This window comes from Stegastes partitus, unplaced genomic scaffold (assembly GCF_000690725.1).
Source record: "Stegastes partitus isolate 25-593 unplaced genomic scaffold, Stegastes_partitus-1.0.2 Scaffold5, whole genome shotgun sequence".
Taxonomy (NCBI): Eukaryota; Metazoa; Chordata; class Actinopteri; family Pomacentridae; genus Stegastes; species Stegastes partitus.
This window is the reverse complement of record NW_007577736.1, coordinates 580,063-597,156: the sequence shown is the minus strand read 5'-3', so window position 1 is coordinate 597,156 and position 17,094 is coordinate 580,063. Positions and strand designations below refer to the sequence as shown.

Here is a 17,094-nt window from a genome sequence, read left to right as displayed (position 1 = left end):
GGGGTCAAAATGCATCAGCAATTGTTCGATAATTGAATAATAACACATTGAAGCAACAGCTCACTAAATCATTAGATTCCCAACCCCTGTATGAGCGAAGGAGGGGGATTTCTGAATCAGGACACACCGGATACAACCACCCCTCCTCATGATTCCTGACAACTTTCTCAAGGCCCTAATGAGGAACAGAGAGAAGTCTTGGAAGAAGCGGACGACAGGGAAATTCATTTAAAAGCTATTCCCCCTCAAGGTTTAGAGATTAAGGACTGGAATGACTCAGACCTCACGCCCACGCACATACATACACATGCAAATCATGCAGTCTTCAGCATGTGGCACTGGCCTCCACTCCCCCTGAGTAATGAATGTTTGAAGCCCTCTTACGCTATCTGTGTATTGTTGTGCAATGTCCTGAGATTGAGGACAGTGTACATTTCTTTCAGTGTTTGAAGAACCGGGCCCTGGAAAATCCCAGAGTTTCCACATTCTCACTGGCTGCCACTTTGGCTTACTTTTATGAAACACATTCCAATCTACAACAACACAGCAACAGCAGGCCTGATGCTGTCCTTCCTCACTTCAGCAGTGAGGAAATTAAGAGAATGCTAGTAACATTAATATAGTTCTTCATTGGTTTTGTTCAAAAAAATAAAAATTTAAAATTAAACCTATTTCTTGTTCTGCAGTGAAAGCACAGTGACAGACCCTCAGGGAGAAAGCCAAATTGCGCATCTCAAGATTGTGGCAGTGGTATAACACACAGTTCTGTTGTGTTTGCAGATCAACATAAGGAGATTAAGTGAAATGCTGAGTGTCAATTTTAATAAACAATAAAAAAAACAGACATGTAAATGATGTCTTAAAACAGGCGAGTTCTATTTTGAAATCGGGGCTACTCAAATATAGAAGTCGTTCTGTTTCCAAGGTTTTATGTAATTTTATTCAAGTGAAGCTGGCAACTGATGCGGTTGCTCGTAGCTACATGACTATTCTAAGACAAAGACATCATGTGCAGATCTGTTCTTTTAATCTGTGCGCGTGGTGCTTTTGGGGGTTCCCTGCTGTGGTCACATAGTAAAGTGTTGGCTCTAGTGATGACAGACACTCACTACACCATGCCAGACGGCCAAACATTTCTTTCTTTCCCAATTCCTATTCCAGTGAAAGCACTGTTGCTTGTGGCATTCACAGTAACAGAAATGTTGCTCGCTTAGATGAAATCCGACAACCAAAAATAGCAAGCACAATTAATCACACCTCCTTCATTTTTGCTCTTTTCTCAATCCAGACAAGTCTCTGTTGAGTCACTGTAACAATAATAAGGTCAAATCGAGTTTGATTAACAACACAATATTGATTATTTCATCCTGGTTACAGACTTGTAGAAGCAAAACCTCAGTTTTATCAGGTCTTCAAACGGTGGTAGAAGTATTTAGACTTTTAACTTAAGTCAAAAAAGTAATGCTACAGTGCAGAAATATAAAAAGACCCTTTGTAGCAAAAAAATGCACGTCGAGTACAAAAACTAAAATTAATTTAAATAATCCATACAGTATTATACACCGTGTTAACAGATTGTTACTACTGATAAATTCTGTCAATATTTATTGTTGTAGCTGGCTGTGGAGCTAATTATAGCTCTATAAATATGTTATAATGTTGGAAAAGGTTTGTTGTGTAAAATCTTAAATAAAACCGTAAATAAAGCTGTCAGATAAATGTAGTTCAGTGAAAACTACTCATCCTCATGATATTTTACCCTAAAATGCATGATTAAAGTATTAAGTTTCATTAAATGGAAATACTCAAGTGCTTCTAAACTATACGCGTGATGGAAGAATAAACATTGTGAGCAAATAAATGAGACAATATTGTGGTAAATCTGACTCACAAAGTGCAATTTAACAATGTTTTGGTATTACTTAGATTCACATGCAAGCAATTTAATTAACAATTATTAAAATGTAAAGGAAATTTTCAATATTTTACCTACACTTAAAGTACTAGACATGAGCAAATTAGTCAGTGATTTAGAGCCTACATATACAGCGTTCTGCTATGGAGCCAAGGTTACAGACAGGGTGTGAAATTACCACCCAACACCAAGCAGTGGCAAAATCTTAGCAATCAAAATGTTAGCAAGCATCAAAGTAGAAAATGAAATGTAGGATTTACAAAACACAATGGTATGTCAGCGTGTAAAGTTTGGGGATTTCAACCTGGAAATTAAAGTGCATAATGACCCTGCCTCAGTCAAGCTGAACTGAAGCTTTTATCTTAATCTGAATCCCATCAGCCAGCCATACTGCCTCTCCTCCTCCTGATCCACAGTGTATTAACTCCCCAGCATCTCATGTGCACACCTGTCCCTCGTGGCCTGCTGCTATGGCAACCTGTGTTAATTTTTTTTTTGAGACAGCATGCTGCCAGATTTTCAGCTTCCATCCTCCCTTTCATTTTATGTGAATCCATTACTGAAACAAAGCAAGACACAGTTGTGCACTGACACGCTTAAATAATCCCTACTCCCCCTCCCTTCACAAACACACGAGCCCGAACACACACACACACACACATCTGAATGAGCAGACGACATAAACAACACCATTCATAACAAAGCATTATATGTATACATGGTTTATAGTCATGCACTTATACAAGGATATGGTATATGTACACACAAATTTTTTTGTGATATCTTATCAGGGCCCTCTTGAGAATGAGGAAATACATTTGAAGGGGCTTATCCTGCAAACAAACTAGACTTAATTTGATGTAATCAGCTTGTACTTCTGGCTTATTCACAACCATTCAAGCAAAAAAGAAAGAAAAAACAGCTGCTGACTTTCAATTACACAATAAGTGGCTCAAAAACACTCTTGCGTGGCAGTGTACCTTTCACAGCTCCTAGTTCACAAAGCAGCTAGACTGCTCCAGACACAATCCAACACACCGTCTTTAATACGGCTGGTTTCCCCTCTTTTAGTGACTGAATGGATTTGTGATGCAGGCCCTGACATGTCACAGCAACAGCCAGGAAAAAGCTATTAAAAGTGCAAACTGTAAAAGTTTTCCTCATCTAATCTCACTATAAATACAAGAACACATTTCTACTGTATGTATGACGGCTGCCTGAAACCCCAAATCTATTTTAAGGTTTGAAATGTACATCTGTCAAAAATGAAGCATGCAGCAGCTGGCTGGCAATTTGGCTGTTTAACTTATCAGCCCACAAAAATGAAAACAAACGTCCTATGGAACATTGAGTGTCAGTGTCTGTACAGAAATAATACAAACCCTCTAAAAATGTGGACTGTTTACATTTGACATACACACCACTTTCTCTGCGACCCGTATGGAGGAAATCACTGTCTACACAGAAGTTATAGCATGAGCAGCATGTTAGCAGAGCAGCTCAAGTACCCAACAGTGCTCCATCTGTGCTTACATAGACTGTGTTGGGAAACAGAACTGAAAATAGACGAGAGTAAGAGATTTTACAGGCTAAACAAGACATTTGCCATGAGTGCCATTAGAGGAAAAGTCCGAGGTTCACCAAAGTCATTAACTTTGATCCTCTCGGGATCACGAATGTTTGTACAAAATTTAATGTCGTCCAGCTGTTGAGATATTTCAGGACCAAAGCAGTGGACTGGCCAACTGACACTACAATGCATAGAGCCATATCAAAGGCTAAAAGTTACCAATTATAGTCAGCATTTATCATTACAAGGTTCCCTGTAAGTGTTGAGGTATCAAACAATCTTGTTTCACACAACAAAGCTTAACAAGCAGGTCTGGGAATGTTAGGAAGCAGTCAATGTTTGCTCTTGGTTTTTTTTTTTTTACAGCTGTTAAAATTTGGTGTTGCATTTATATTTGGTGAGAGATTAGATTTGATATTCATTATGTCTGCAAATAAAATTATCATTGTTGACTAATTTGGATATTGTTTTTTTCTTAATTGATTGGTATATAAAATGCTGAAAAAACTCATATTAAAAATCTCTAGTGTACTATAAAATAAGACAAAGAAAAGTATTAGAAACATCAGTATTTGAAGCTGGAACTATTTACGAAGATCTGTCAAATCACTGACCTATTAAGCAGCTTTATATTCATATTATCCATATCTGTTATGCTTCCTGCATAGGCCACTATTTGTGTGAGAAACACTTCTTCCATTGGGGGGTTTAACAATATGGAGATGCAAGCTTCACCTACCTGGAGCAATCAGAGGCTGAGCGCTGACAGTTGTGACACTGCGGCTCATGTTTATAGCTCGGACTTCTGTCACTGCTGCACTGTCCCCTTTCTTCCCTCCTTCAGAGGGGTTGTCAGAGGAGCTGGCCTTCCCCCCTGTGGAGGCCTGGGTCCCTTGGCTGGGATTCTTAATCAATGAGGCAGGCTGGATGGGCACGGGGTTCTGCTTCAGACTGAGAGCCTGCAGGGTCTGAGTCTGAGAGGAGGACGTGGCTGCCCCCTGCTGGCCACGGATGGCCAGATTCTGGACCTGATTCTTGCGAGACAAAAATATAGAGATTGACACAAACTGATTCACAAGCACATTTTTGTAAGTTTTAAAAAAAAAATGTGTTCATTACATTGCTTTAAATAGAAAACCAATGATGCATATTAAGCTTTTGTTTATATAACAGTCACAACATGTTTTTATTTATGTTTTTATTAATTATTAGTCTGCTAAATGTGTGAAATCATCACCTCTATGTTGAAGTTTGCATTTACCAGATGGATCCAGACAGGGATGTTAATGCTGGATGAAAGATTATCACGATATTTTTAGTGTTGTTATGTTCCTGTGAGCCTACCTGTGAGGAGGCCTGCGTGGAGCTTTCTGATTGGACAGCTGTCACTGTGGCGGCTGGAGTGAAGATGAGCTGTGGGGACAGGGGAACAGCCCGACCCAGGCTCCTGGCCACCTGCACCAGGTTACTTTGCTGTGCCTGGAAAGTATCGCACACAAAAGAGAAAAAGGACAACTGAATGAGAAAGACAAATGCTTCTTGGATTCGATTCTTCTCTAATCCCCAACATCACACATGAAAAAATTTCTGTGCAAAAACGCAATATATCACAATCTCACTCAGACGGACACAGGATCATGTGAACGGGTGTATTAAATAAAGTTCAAAAAAGGTGAAAAAATGTCCCATTGTTGCTTTTTGTCACAGAGTAATTGACATTTATCATCTTAAACTTTTATCTTTTAAAGTTTCTATACAACTAAAAATATTGATACAAAAGTTATAGTGTAATTGTATATTTACCATGTTTTTAACCTGTAACCATGTATATGTGGAAAAACAATAAATCATAAGAAATACATAGTAATAAGTAGTACCTCTGTAGAAAGTAGTAATAACAAACAGATTTAACCCCAGAAGACTGTACCAAAAGCATAGCCCATGGCAATCTACTGTAAACTGACAAATGTGTTTTGCTGCCTGCTACAAGCATTACACACATGTGACAATGCTATGTACTTTGTCATAATGAGGTGGCAGGAACAGTCTGTATGCCAGCTGCACAACTGACGGCAAATTAAAACCGACAAGTTACCCACAACCAGCTGTACCAAAATAGGTCTCTTATATTCCTCTAGCAACTCTTTGTAAAAACAACTGGACCTTCGGAGAGTGAACACCTGTGACCTCCAAAAATGTTCTCTGAGCATTCATGCACATTCAAGACATTGCCTTCTGTGTTGGTAATGAGTCCTCTGGGGCTGGACAGATTATCCTGACCACCTACTCTGGTGGCAAGATGAAAATGAAGCAAACCATTTACTACAACATGCACACACATACCAAGCCCACAACACACACAAAGCCTCCTGGGGACAGAATTTGTGTTGGACTGCGTCTATTTATTCAAGCAGCATATGAGTGTGCTTGTGTTTATGCATGTATGCACGCTCATGTTAATGTGCCAGTGGCTATGCTCTGTGCGTCTGCAGTCTCACCATCTGTGCACGCAGGTACATCTGTGCCTGGCTGGCTGTGAGAGTGGGGCTGGATGGGCTACCCAGTAGGACAGCCTGCTGGGAAATACTGGTGGGGGTGGAACTAATGCTCTGGGCCCGGCTGATCAGCTGAGCTGCCGCTGGGGAGGTGGTCAGGTTAATCTATGGGGAGAGATGAACAGCAAAACCAGGTTATACACTTCTATACACTTCTTCCACTGATTTTTATACACTAGATTCTTTTCAAAATCAAATGAAAAAGACTCTTCATTTCCTAACTTTTTTTTTTACTACTAAATATGTTACCAAAAAAAGTTCAACCTCTCAAAAAGTACGTAAAAGAGAAGGAGCAGAGTGGATAGAGCTGCTAGGATCTTTGTGCTAAAATCAGCTTAACTCCTGGATAATCTAATTGGAAAAAGATAACTTAAAGAGGCTTTTAGGAGGCAGGCTCAACACTCATAACTCCACTTACTGTGGCCTGAGTAGATCCTGTTTGTTGAGATGAAGTGCCATTTTGTGAAGAGCTTTGTCGGCCAGCTGCAATACTGGCCTGTCACAAGCCAGGAGAGAGATAGGAAGGACCAAGAGAGCGAGAGAGTGACGCACAAATTCTCAAACACGTCTTGTAGCAGGTCAACAATGACAGCAATTGTCATTTTTAAACTGTGAGAATGAAGTAGATGTGATGAGTGTTTGCTGACCTGCTGTACAGCAGCCAGGCTCTGGAGCTGAGCTGTGCTGAGGCTGTGCTGCTGGTGGAGGGCTGCAGTTTGTAACATCAGATGCTGTTGCTGAGCCGCATACATCTGCTGCAGGTACTGTGCTGCTGTGTTAGGCTGTCTGTTGAACGTCTGCTGATACACCTGCAAATATAAAAAGGTTTATGTATTAAATCTGAATGAGTGGGCGATCCATCTCTCTGCTCCATTCTCCTATCGCACATCTGCTTGAAACCATTCACATCACTCCCACACTAAAATAAATGTCAAACTACTTTGTACAACGCTGCCTGAAATTTTTATACATATACTATATCTTCACATAATAAAAGTGCCTGTTATTCCGCAGACTTTACCACTTATATAAAGAGTATGAAATGTGGGCTCACAGAAAAGCTGTCAGGAGCAGGAGATGAGGCAATTAAAGCACGAAAGCAACACTAATGCTATTTCCTACAAGCCTGAACTCCTTCAGGCTGAAGGCAAAGCTGGTACTGAGGTCATGTGCAGTTTTAATTACTTGGGTATGTTCCCATACAATGAATCTGAAAACACAAAACACACAGAAATTTTTAAAATCCTACATCATCAGCAGCATTTTATTCTTTCTCCTCATGGTTACTACTGTTTGAGTAGCAAAAGACATAGTTTGATACAAAAACCTCACTTTATTTTATATTCTTTTGTTTCAATCTTATTTAGAGCAGAAACAGGTGATCAAGTTGAGTTGGCTAAACAATTAGCTGATTCACAGGAAAATTCATTTATAACTTTTACAAGCAAAAATATGACATACTGATCATTCAGGCTTTTTAAATGTGAATATTTACTGATTTTCTTTTTCTCACATCATGATGAAATGAAAAATGTTTGGATTTAAACTGCTTGTTGAACAAAAAAAGCAATTTGAAGATCTTAAGGTTGAAAATGTGAACTTGTCATTATTTCCTAGTGTTTTATAGATCAAATTACTGACTGTTTCCTTAATTTAACAGTAATAAAAAAATATTGTTAGTTGCAAAAAGGACTAATATCAAATGCTAATTGCAGCAGAATCACTTTGCATTAAGATAGTCTTTTACATCACTGCAAATTGTGCAAGTGTTCAGACAATAAAACCTTGTCTCTTAGTGTCAGCTAGAAAAGTCCCACCATTTCCTTGACCAAGTTACAAGAGAACTTAACCTCTGCAATTAGAAACAACTCTCTTCACCCTTCACCTCTGCAATTGCCCTCTGCCATGTTGCCAAGTAACTACAGAGGATGTTGACCTGTGATCCACAGTGTCACCAAACCATCCAGACCCGCACCTCGCCCAATGAGGGTAAAATTAGCAGAGGTGGAATACATGCATATATTCAGCTCTCACTGACCACAACTGACCAGCAGTCCTTTACGCTCCGAGGGCTGATTGGTGACTATAGTGTTTGCCTTTTAATTGTTAGCGAGTCGAGTGCAAGAAAAGGAGGGCTCAATATAACAATAACCCTGCTGTCAAAGCATCACCAGTAAAAGTTGAGTTGACCTTATTCAGAGAGACTAAGCCTGTGTAGAGGCTTTTCCTAGGGTTAAAGGGTCAAGCGCACTAAAGCACAGAAAACATTCCTTAGTTCAGCTTGGGCATATCCTGTGAAATGACCACCCATTTGAGTTTCTTTCATCAGGAAGACAAATGGCTCTTATTTCATTGAATTATTTCCAGTTACAAGACGGACCATCAAACATAATTTTATATCAGAAAGCTGTATGTGGCTTTTTAAACACCAACAGAGGGCAGCAGAGTAAGGAAAGTATGTGCATGTTGTCTGAGTGTGTCACACACATACCGTAACGTTTTATCAAGCTCACAGCAAATTTTAATAGAACACCAAGACACTCACCTGCACCGTTTGCCGGTCAGTTATCCCACTGTAAACAGATATCTGAGGCACTGCTCTTCCTGCTGCAGTAGTACTACTGGAAGTACTGGTGTTACTACTACTACTGCTGCTACTACTATTACTACTGCTAGTCGAAGTGGTGGAAGTAGTAGTAGCAGTAGTGTTAGAGGTACTACTACTGCTGACAGCTGTGGTGCTGGAGGAGCTGGTGGTGGAGGAGGAGGAGGTGGTGCTGGTCCCAGCACTGCTGGCAGTGGAGGCAGGGGCCCCTGGCTCACTCTCCATGGTGCCCTCTGCTCTTCTCACCTTTGACCCCCGGCTCTTCTGAATGGCTCTCCTGTGCCTTGAAGAGAGAGAGAGAGAGAAAAAAGGAGAGCACATGAGAAAAAGGCAACATATATCATATACTTTCTTTGAACAGAAACCCAAGAAATATGTTTCTATGACTACATACAAGTGAAAAAAAGGGAAACAGCAGAACCGAGTAGCAGAAGCTAAAGTACACCTGAACATGGCAGTTCATAAACAGCAGAAGTAAATGGAGGACCAGTAATGCATATAAAATATTAAGGAAGTAATTAACTGGTGAGGTAAAAATGAGTTTGAGCATTAGAGATAAATCATTTCGACCTGTTGCACCATAAGTCCTTTTGAATGAGCAAATGCAAATTTCTCCATCAGTGTCAGTTTTTTGTAACTAAAATTATTAATTCAAAATAATTGGCATCAACTTTGATATTGTGTTCACTTAAAAGTACCAAGGTTTCACCAGGTGCATTTCGACATTTCAACTTGGGCTTAAGGAATATGTGCTGGGAGTTTGTTGTTATTTTCTGACATTGTATAGACCAAATGGTTATTCAGTTATCCAAAAAATAAACTTCAGCTCAGTTAATAATGTAAATAATTGTTATTTGAATTCTTAAACTTATGAATGAATAAAGAACTACATATATTTCACGACCACAGAAGGGATTCCTGAAAAAATTATTTGCTAAACAATTTCAGTAATTGATAAATTATTTTTCACCATTCTTTAGAAATTAGCAGCATTGGTTAGAAAAAAAAAACAGGACTTTTCAAGATGTCTCTTTTTTAACTGCTTGAAAACAATCATTAGTTGCAGCTTAAAAGATACTGAAAAGAAAAGAAAAATTCATTAACATAGCTGACTGTGTATTTAACTGAAATTAAAATAAAAGATGACATGGTTTAAAGATGGACAACAAAAACTTCTGCTACAGCAGAATCTAAAAACTAGATTCTTTTCAAGCTGATCAATCTGTCTGGTAAATCCAACAAACCTGGTTACACTGAGCATCCATTCTGATACAAACCAACGTGGGAACACCACAGTATGTTGTACTAGAAGCACTCATTTGCATTTTGCTATTGTTAGGTGTTGTACCTTATTATATTGTCTTTTGTTAAGATGTAAAACATATTTCGAAGCTCTTAGTTGTTTCTGTTCCAAATTAGGAATTAGTCTCTTTTCTTGTGCTGTTGTTATTAAACTGCTTACTTAACTGCATTTTATAAGGTTAGCCTCATTAAAATAATACATACAAGTCCTAAAGTAAACAGGAGTATACCGTCAAACAGGACAGGTCTAGTTGCATTGCTTCAATTATATCTCTGCTTTTCCAAAGAAAGATATGTCGTCATACTGCCTGACAGGAATCTGCAAAGGACATGAGCCTCAGCTGGAAAATCAAGGCTTCTTCTTTTTGTTTTGACAAACAAATACAACAGGAACAGCAAAATGTAAACTAAGGAGCTCATATGAACAATCTTTACGCTGTTTTAAGATCACAGACTAACTCAGGTTCTGAAACAGTATACAATGCGTCAAAAAAATAGACATTGCAGAACACATCTGGTTAGAGAAGCACACAAACAATGCAATGTAGAAAGTTAATGTCTGTTAAAGTTAATGTGTAAGTCTGTTGAATTTAACCTGAAAGGAAGCATAGCTAGCTGACATTAATGGCCACTCTAAACTCCGTCTTATACAATGAAGCGTTTAATATAAACAAGGACAAACATTTGGTAAAAGTTAACTGGGAAGGCAACAGAGGCTAACAAGATTAAAACCAAACCATGAGCAAAACCCCTTGTCATTCAACTTAAATGTAAGTGTGACTAAAATGAACTCACTTGTTAAAAGCACAATACATTTTAACAGCACTTAGCCAATTCAAAATCACATTTCTATCACATAATGTATCTCACATTTCTGAATCCATTTCTTCTCGTTAGTAACGAGCAGAAGAACGTATGATTTAGACCCCTTCCATAAAAGCCTTTTTAAGGTTGGTCCCATGGTGCTCTGCTATCCATTAGCACTGGGGGGAAAAGGTTCAGAGCTCTCTGGGCAGATGAGATGGAGGGGGCCTCAGCATGGCAGGTGAAAAGATGTGAAGACGATGGGAGGAGAGAAAGCATTCTCGCTTGGTGGAGGCAAAAAGTCAAAGCTTAAGAAAATGTATGTATAAAGTTCTGAAGTCTTAAATGAATCTGAGCTCTAACAGAACAAGAAAAGAATCTCAATGTATAAATAAGGAAGTGGGATTAATCCGTGTGTGCTGGAGCTGGAAAAAAAAAAAGAGGCCAAAACAGGGTATGGAATTTCTAGCCTTGAGGTTAAAAGGTATTCATATTAAGTTATGGCTGCTGTAAGGGGAAGAGAGCAAGTGAGGGGTGTAGGTCTAGTGAGCAGGTTGAGAACTTTAAATGGGCTGGAGTGGGAAGAGGGTGTGATGGAAGTAATTAAATAAGAAGCAATGCTGCCACCATGCCGCAATTCTTAAGCTATTTCCTCCTCCTCCTCATTATTCTTTTGAGCGGATTAGCAGCCAAAGCAAAGCTCTATAGCCCACTTAGCTACAAAGGAGACTTGGAAACAAACTGCAATCTCACTAAACCATATGCTATTCCTGAAATGGCAAAAGCAGAACAGCTGCAAATAGCTCTAAAATGCTTGAGTAAACAAATCGGTGAGCAAAATGCTGGAATTTAGGTTATACTTTTGTTTGCAGAATTGAATGAGCTTTACATAAAAACTTCAGCTGTACGTCTCTGTAAAAGGCAAAAAAAAAAAAACGGGCTGATTAAGCAGTATACTTTTCAATAAAAAAATGCTTTGACACACAAAACTGGACAAAATCAAGGAGAAGAGTAAAAATCTGAGGCATCATTACATTGAATTACACATATCAAACTGGTATGAATAACAAGCTTTGACAAATCTCAATGAAAATAGGACAGAACTGAAAAGATAGTAATAATATACACGCTAATGTAAATTCCTGTATTTTACATTCAGCAGTACCTGTGAAAGATTTAAAATTGCATATCTGAAGAATTGTGGCTGAAATCCAGTGAGGCAAAGTGGGTTTCTGGTTGTAAACAAAGCCCCACTGCTGCCAAAGCCTGCCTGCCTGCCTGTATGCAGTCATTAGCCTACATCTCAAGGTCTGCTTCCCATTGCCTCCTTATGTGCGGAGAGGGGAGGGAATCCCCTCTGGTAATGATGCCTTCAACTCCTGTCTCTCTGAGAGGAGTCACCCATCCATCAGTAAAGAGGTGCAATGAAGAACACCCCCACTCCGATCCTAAATCCCACTTCCACATCCACGTCTACAATCTGGCTTTGAGTTGGTTTCAGGAAAAACCAAATACCCATGAAGAGTGGTAAAGTCAGTGTGTTTAAGAGCACATCAAAGAGGCACCAGCAGCCTGTGATACATTGCAAAGAGCCAGTAAAGTCCATAACAACACAATTTCAACTCTTCGCACCACTAACAAGACAATAAATTGATCCATCCATACTGGCATTAAAAGACCACAAGAACTGACTGTCAGATTCACGTCCAGAGGATCTCCATAGCCAGCAGGATGATGAGAGCTGTTAAGAGACTGTCAGACAGACTGGCTGTCTCTAAAGAGCTTACATCACTGCAAAGAAGTGCAGGAGCCTCCATCAGTGTCTATCCTGTTGTCCACACATAGGACAACTCTCATGACCCACATTAAAAATACCTCAAGAATGCATTTGTGCACAAATCGATTGATGTGTGATAATGGCTGTAATAGCCAGAAGATCCACTGAGAAATGTGTGCCTCTGTGTGTATGTTTGTGTGTGTGCGTGTGCGTGTGCCTGTGTGTGTGTTGGGGGGGGTGGGGGGGCTGCTGAGACAAAGCCCCCCAAACCCTGATGCTCCTACCTTCTCCGACACCCCCAACGCGATGCGGGGGTATGATGCCCCATCCCCCGGGAGCGTGCTGTCCTCCTTGCAGGATGCTGCACCTCTTTGTCTGTCTAACTGAGTGGCTGGCTGAGTGAATGAGTGAGCGTGTGCAAGGGTGTTTCTGTGCTGTATCCAAACCCCCAGCCCCTCTTGTCTACCCCCAACACACAGCGAGCTCGTCGTCCCAGCATCAACACCGGAGTCCACCAACCAGGCCGCGGCCTGCCTCCTGATTATGTGGTATCCTAGCGACAGCCAACGGGGTGCTTATGGAATCCCCGTGCAGAGGAGCATGCTGATTGGACAACTGGATCCTCTCTAATGAAGATGATGGTAATGATTTTACTCTGTTTCTCCCCTCCCCCTCTGATACTGCCTGAATACAGAAATTTTTTTTTTTTTAAAGATGCATAAACCCCTCTAAATGAACGCAAAATATTTTTGAAAAGCTAGAAATACAAGGTAAAAAGGTATTTCATTAAAATGACATTGCAGAAATGTCACACTTTTTATTTTGCTTAGTTTATATCTGGACATTTGGAAACTGAAGGGTACATTTCCATTTTAGTGCCTCAATTTTGACTGCAGATTTACAACACAGGTATTAAACCATTTATAGGAAGGTCCATTTTCACAAATAGCCTGTAGCTTGAAGTGGGACATTCAGGTAAGGGCTGGAGCAGTGGCTTTCAGTCAGACTGAGCATCTAACCAATTATCTTGCTAGCAGGATAGTAATCAAGATTTTTTTTTTTTTTTTGACAAGCCTGACACTGAGGTTAGAAAGTTAAAAAAAATAAATAAATAATTGCCATGATCAGGTAAACAAAATCTTTAACAAAATTTACCCCAATCCTGCCTAAAATGCTACCACAAAATCCCTAACACAACTAATGATATAAATCAGAATCAATGGAGGGATGTGCCAGCCCATATCACAGCAGGAAAGCGACAAACCACCTATTCATAGCAGTTATGGAAATGAAATGCAAAACAACAAGAGTAGAAATTGCAAAGGTCCTCATAAAAGTGAGATGGGATAGCTTTGCAGCTGAATTCAAACCTCTCTTTAATGACAAGAGAATTCATTTATGTGGAATAGGCTAGATATAACCAGAGGATAATAGCATACTTATAGTCAGCCCCACCACATTAACACGCCACCCAACTGTCTGGCTGTATGAAATGTAGCCATTTGAGTCGTTTGCTGGTGCAATGTGGTATTGATTGGGGCCAACCATGCGTGAACCTCATTGATTATTATCTTCTCATTAGCATATAGATTAGCTGGCGGTGCAGCCAGAAATGCAAACCTTGAGTCTCACACTTGGCTAAGAGAGCCGTGCAGCAGAGGGGGTCAAAAACAAGAGGGAAAGACCAAGGATGGGGAGGCTCAATTTGAGATGAGCTGTTTGATGAGGGACCTTGAGATCTGAAAGCCACAGACACCGAACTGCTGTCAAAAACAAAGCAGTCTCAGGGAAGGGAGGGATAAAGGGTGGTCCAACTCAAAGCTTTAAACAAACAAACCCCGCCTTTTGCTCAAAGGACATTCAAGCTCATTATCAATTTCAAGAACACTGATGCCTAACAAGCTCTTCTGGGGAGCAGCATAAAAATAAATGATCTAGGCACCATATGAGCCTTGTTTTCAGATGCTTACATCAAAGACTTTGCCAGGCAATATACTAAAAAGTTTGCTTGACAATATATATGGACTCCATACTTATTATGATTTATCATTCAAATTTGAAATGACAAAACAAGCTATGAGCTGCTAAACAATATGGACAAAAATAACCTGAGACAATTCATTAAACATAGCAGGCCCTTAAAACAGCAAATCAGCTCATGCCCTCAAGGTTTTAATATATTCATTGAAGGGCTTGTCTATGTCTGTCTTCAATTATTTTTGGTAAGAAGTGCCTACTTATTTCACACAGGGGAGATGTAGCATCTGCCTGTCAGACAAATTAATTTTTATGAACAGAGTTCAAGCTGGTTAAGATGTTTTAAGAAAATGCACACTCTAAGTGGAAGACTGTCATCCTTTATTGATGGCAGGATTACAGAAAATTAGTCAACAGTTCTGCTAGTGAATAATCTTCTTTCTGAAGTCTTTTCCTCACTAGTTCAAGCATCTAAAATGGGATGATTAGCTGCTTATTTCTCTGTTATGTATTATTGTAAAGTGAATACTTTGGGGATTTGAATTGTTGGTCAGAGAAAACAAGCAACTTAAAGGCATAACTTTTGAATTTGGGAAATTGTGGAGTTAATTTTTTGTTAGATTATCTAGTTATGTAAAAAAAAAAATTTAAATAATAATAAGAATAAAATCGGGCTGCAGGGTGGTGCAGCTGGTTAGCACTGTTGCCGCGCAGCAAGAAGGTTTCTGGTTTGCATCCCGGTGGGGGCACCGGAATCTTTCTGCGTGTTCTCCCCGTGTAGCGTGGGTTCTTTCCAGGTTCTCCGGCTTCCTCCCACACAGTCCAAAAACATCTTGAGGTTAATTGGTGATTCTAAATTGTCCGTAGGTGTGAACGTGAGTGTGCTTGGTTGTCTGTCTCTAAGTGTGGCCCTGTGATAGACTGGCGACCTGTCCAGGGTGTCCCCTGCCTTCGCCCTAAGTCGGCTGGGCTAGGCTCCAGCCCCCCCGCGACCCTAGTGAGGATTAAGCGGTGTATAGATAATGGATGGATGGATGGATGGATAATAAAATCACAAGCCGTCACCCTACACAAGCTGTAATTCAACTGTGCTCATTACGTTGAACTATCCAGTTTGAAAAATTAATATAAAACAAAACAAACAAGAAAGAGTTAAAAGGTAGTTAGGACAGAGCTTACATGACAAAACAACAGCTAATTTCCACACAATATAGTTACAGTGAGGGCATAGAAGACTACAAGTCGAATTCATAAAGAACACAACAGAAGTCAAAATACCATCTTAACAATAACTACAATTAACAATTCTTAACAATCTCAACAATACAAGCTGTCTCAGAGATGAATTTGACATACTAAACTCAGATTCTACATCCTGTGCTCTACACAGCAGCATTTCCTTGGAGAACTCTTTGGTGATGTTGGGATCATCCCCTGAGGCTGATGATTGTCGATGGGTCTTGTCCAAACAGAGTAAGCAGGGCAATGCCATTGTTAGAGTGTGTAAGACAGAGATACCCTCTGATCCTGAGGCAAGATTGGTCGGGTATCCGTAATTGAGCCATCTGACTCAGTCGGACCTTGCCTTCCACAGCTGAGTAGACCAGCACAAAGAGACTCTGGCTGCTTTCCAGGTTAAGTGTGTTGAGCGTGTGTGCAATTCCAGTACATGTAGCCTCATGCTGTGAAGATACAAAACACTTACACTTGACTCTCCCTAGAGGCCCCTGCCCTTTTTCTGTTTAGCTTCATTTAGTGCGGCCTTAGCCTGTAAGGTGCAAAATGCTCCACTAGATGCTAAAAAAACTGCTTGGACTGTTAATACTTCTCAAAATAAACCCCGGAGAGGCAGACCAAAAGGCACAGAGACAGACTGAGAGGGGGCACAGCAGTACTGAGGAATGAAAGATTCTCCCTCTGATCTATAAATATCACAGTTAAATAGTTCTGGCAAAGCTCGCAGATTAGCAGCACACTTCAATCCAGACTTTTCAATCAAAGCAGTCTCTAAGGCATCACTCTCAGGCGTCTTTCACACCAAGAGAAAAAAAAATAGGTCAGGTATGAGCCAGGATGAGCAGCAGCACACAGAAATGTAGTGCTTCATTGCCTTCATTTGAAACAACTTCTTTAAATTTGTATCAGTGCCAGCAGTGGACTGGCTAGACATCAAAAGCACAACTTATCCAAAGGATAACGTAGAAGCCCATTGCTCACTGAACTCATAACTTTCAAGCAGCTTGGGGAGCCTAACTGTGTGCGTATTTCCTTTATTATCCGTATGGACTAGATTACTGGGGGTCAAAATGACAGAGACTTGTTATTTTAAGAGATTAAAAATTATTAAAAGTTCTCTTTTCATTTGTGCATTTTTTCTCATACTAAATATGCCACATCCTGATAGCCTTAGTAAAGTCTTTTGTCTAAGAGGACAAAAAAGTCAACCTCATAATCTGTCTGTTCCCTGAGATGTATACTGGATTGCAGCAGCCTTAGACCTTGGTTGATATGTCGTCAGACATTTACTATTTTAATGCAAAGCAAAATGACTCTATACATGCAGCCCTACCACTGTGCTGTGCAGGTATG

At 40.0% G+C, this 17,094-nt stretch overlaps 1 protein-coding gene across 3 annotated transcripts in view; it reads right to left on the bottom strand.

Moving 5' to 3' along the window:
- phc2b (polyhomeotic homolog 2b (Drosophila)) overlaps positions 1 to 17,094 on the bottom strand; it is a 55,137-nt gene that overhangs the window by 19,111 nt on the left and 18,932 nt on the right. For 2 of the 3 annotated variants that reach the window (XM_008279538.1, XM_008279523.1), the window contains 6 exons: positions 8,586 to 8,928; positions 6,688 to 6,849; positions 6,459 to 6,536; positions 5,984 to 6,145; positions 4,830 to 4,964; positions 4,225 to 4,519 (listed from right to left, as the gene is read on the bottom strand). In XM_008279538.1, the coding sequence (XP_008277760.1) occupies positions 4,225 to 4,519; positions 4,830 to 4,964; positions 5,984 to 6,145; positions 6,459 to 6,536; positions 6,688 to 6,849; positions 8,586 to 8,870 (1,117 nt within the window). In that variant the 5' untranslated portion in view covers positions 8,871 to 8,928. The remainder of the gene's footprint in view (positions 1 to 4,224; positions 4,520 to 4,829; positions 4,965 to 5,983; positions 6,146 to 6,458; positions 6,537 to 6,687; positions 6,850 to 8,585; positions 8,929 to 17,094) is intronic. The other variant, XM_008279531.1, reaches the window with a different exon arrangement.